Source organism: Triticum aestivum, chromosome 3D (genome assembly GCF_018294505.1).
Source record: "Triticum aestivum cultivar Chinese Spring chromosome 3D, IWGSC CS RefSeq v2.1, whole genome shotgun sequence".
Classification (NCBI taxonomy): domain Eukaryota; kingdom Viridiplantae; phylum Streptophyta; class Magnoliopsida; order Poales; family Poaceae; genus Triticum; species Triticum aestivum.
In genome coordinates, this window is record NC_057802.1 from 43,362,573 (window position 1) to 43,365,601 (window position 3,029).

Consider the following 3,029-nt stretch of genomic DNA (forward strand, 5'->3'; position numbering starts at 1 on the left):
ATAAAGAGAACAAACAACTTTGCGGAAAGAGTACATCACTAAACAAATTGAATGTCATCTTACCACATCCATCTTTTAGTGTCAGGTCTAAGTACGCGAGAGTCAATCCTGGGCACAACTCCTTTAGTTCCAAGCAAACCAAGCAGAATTAAAAACCAAGATCCAAAATTAGGGATCAACAAGCACATGTGAGGCTCCGGTTCTTACATCGATCTGCTTCTGCAAATAACACGGCGGCTTTCTTATGGGCAGTTAATGTTCAGTCATGTTCCACCACTCAGTGGCGGAGCTTGATGAAGATTGTTCAGTCATGCCCTTATTTTGGATGGGCCCTAGGCTGTCACACTCACCGCCCTTACAGGGTTCTGAAGGGCTGATGGGTTGAACTTTACCATCACTAGCACTACCGGTAAGGTGCACAGGTTGGATCTCAAGTTTTAGTTTTCTCTCTTTTTACTAGTTCGGAAACTTTGCCTTCCTAAATTGCAGGAAAGTCATCAATATAATGTATCTACAAGGAAGGTGGTGCCTCCACTCATCTTGTTGTCTCATGCTGCTACAAGCTTGCCACCATAAGACTTGTCAAGGTCCAATGGGGACGTGCCACTCAATAATATGGATGGGTCCTAGGCTGCCGCACCTTTTGCCATGGCCCAGCCCATGACAGGCAGCAGCAAAGGGTGCCTTTCCAGAGCAAGGTGGTTGAGATGGGTGTCCATGCGCCCATCCATCACTGCCCTCAACAATCTTCATCAAGCTTGGGCCGCCGCACCATTTGCCATGGTGCAGCCCATGACAGGCAGCAGCCATAAAGGACGCCTCTTCAGAAGAGCAAGGTGTTTGAGATGGGTGCCCATGCGCCCATCCATCAGTGCCCTCAACAATCTTCATCAAGCTTGGGCAGCTGCACCATTTGCCATGGTGCAGCCCATGACAGGCAGCAGCCATAAAGGGCGCCTCTTCAGGCGCCCATCCATCAGTGCCCTCAACAATCTTCATCAAGCTTGGGCAGCTGCACCATTTGCCATGGTGCAGCCCATGACAGGCAGCAGCAATAAAGGGCGCCTCTTCAGGCGCCCATCCATCAGTGCCCTCAACAATCTTCATCAAGCTTGGGCGGCTGCACCATTTGCCATGGTGCAGCCCATGACAGGCAGCAGCCATAAAAGGCGTCTCTTCAGAGCAAGGTGCTTGAGATGGGCGTCCATGCGCCCATCTATCACCACAACAGCTGCTGAGTACATCCATTCCATCCATGGTGTTTGCCCATTCTTGGCAAAGGAGGTGGAGGAGCCCACAATGTGCCCATTGTTGGCAAAAGAAGGAAGAGATGCAACTCCAATGGAGGTGGAGGAGCCCACGATGCTATATGTTGTATATTATTTATTTATTGATGCCTGGTGGTGATGTTTGGCCATTCTTGGCAAAAGAACAAGAGATGTAATTATTTGTACTCCATTTAGAGGTATATATAGATGCTGCACGTGAACGCTGAATGAAGTTACATCAGGGCTGACCCTAGGCCATGGCAAAAAGTGTGACGGCCTAGAACAAGTACCCTGGGCGATGGCAAGGAGTGTGATGGCCCACAACAAGTTGCGATGCCCAAAGTAGGGCCGACCCTAGGCCATGGCAAGAAGTGTGACGGCCCAGAATTCCTGCACGAGCCAATGTGTTGGAAGCTACCTAGAGGGCCAATCTCATTCATCCTACAGATTTTTGCTATCTTACTTCTCTTATTTGTTCTTTAATTCTGTTTGGTCATATTAATGCGTGCTATATACAAAGCAGACCAAAAAAAAGCCCCCCCCCCTCCGTGCCGCTGCCCCAGGCGAGACCAGGGGCGACCCGCCTCCTCCCAAAGCTCACTCCTCCGCCTCTCCGCTCGCCGCCGGCCCGTGTGCCACGGTGGCGGCAGGCCCCCTGCTGCCGAAGGTGCCAGGGGAGGTCCGGTCTGTTGGTGGCGCTGGGAGTCGTCGGGTGCTTCTGGGGTGGTGGCCGGCGGCTCGCCGACGCGGGATGCCGGGGCGGCGGCCCCGGGAGGTGGTGGCCACGATCTAGTGCGCGCCGATGGAGGCTGGTGGGAGCGGGCCTTGGGTGGCGCAGCGGTGGATGCGTCGTTCGCGCGGCGTGCTGGATCTCGATCCGGTTTTTGCGGGCGGGCGCCTCTGGTGCGCGGCTGCGCGGGTCCTTGTGCGGTGTGGCGGCGCCAGGTCGTCGCCGCTTTGCTCACTCGGAGCTTGGGGTGCGTGAAGGAAGCCGGGGCGGCGCCCCCGGGCTGAGGGGCACGTCGGTTTGGCCGTGGTGGTGGCCGGATTTGGCTCTGCCATCGGATCCCCGTCCGGTGGTAGCCCTGGCGTGTGCGCTGGCACGTCACTCGCGGCATGAGGTGCTGCTGTGGCTTCCGACGCGGCGGCAGCTGCACCACGAGGTGGAGCCGGTGGACGTCGATCATGGGGATTGTGTGTTGTGCAGTGCTTCGGATATGCTCGGATTCGGAGGTGTGGAGGAGCTTCGGGCGAAAGTCCAGCACTGACTTTGGGTCGGTGCCAGCAATGGCGGCGCCATGGCGTCGTTCTCCTTTTTGAAGGCGTTGTCGTGGAGCTCCATTACACGACTCTCTGGGAGAAATCCCTAGCTTCGGATGGTCGAAGCGGGCGATGACGGCGGCTACGTCGTTTCCTTCTTTGAGGCATCGCCTTGGAGAGTCAGCATACTGCAGTTTGCACAGATCTCTTCATCGTCGGGGACAGTGGACATCGGAGCGGCGGCTCCGGGTGGTTTCTGATTGTGCGTCGAGATGGCGATCTCGGGAACAATGTGAGTGGTAGCTCTATGTAGTGGGGCTCTATCTCGACATTGGTTGGTTGGCATCCTTGTCCCGCTTGGGCGGTAGGGGTGTCGGCTCGGTCGATGCGCCCCAGAGGGGGCGATCTGACTTTACGTCGGGGTGGCGGCCCCGAATGTGGTGCGACGTTCGTGGTTTGCAAGCGGTTGCCCTGAGCAGCGTGGGCTGCGGGCAGCTGGGT

At 56.2% G+C, this 3,029-nt stretch overlaps 1 protein-coding gene across 1 annotated transcript in view; it reads left to right on the forward strand.

Annotated features, from left to right (window-relative positions):
- Window positions 1-1,496, forward strand: part of LOC123076121 (arginine-glutamic acid dipeptide repeats protein) — a 6,282-nt gene extending 4,786 nt beyond the window's left edge. Inside the window, exon 6 of the mRNA XM_044498533.1 lies at window positions 253-1,496. Coding sequence (XP_044354468.1) covers window positions 253-294 — 42 coding nt within the window. The 3' untranslated portion in view covers window positions 295-1,496. The remainder of the gene's footprint in view (window positions 1-252) is intronic.
- Window positions 1,497-3,029: the final 1,533 nt, after the last annotated feature.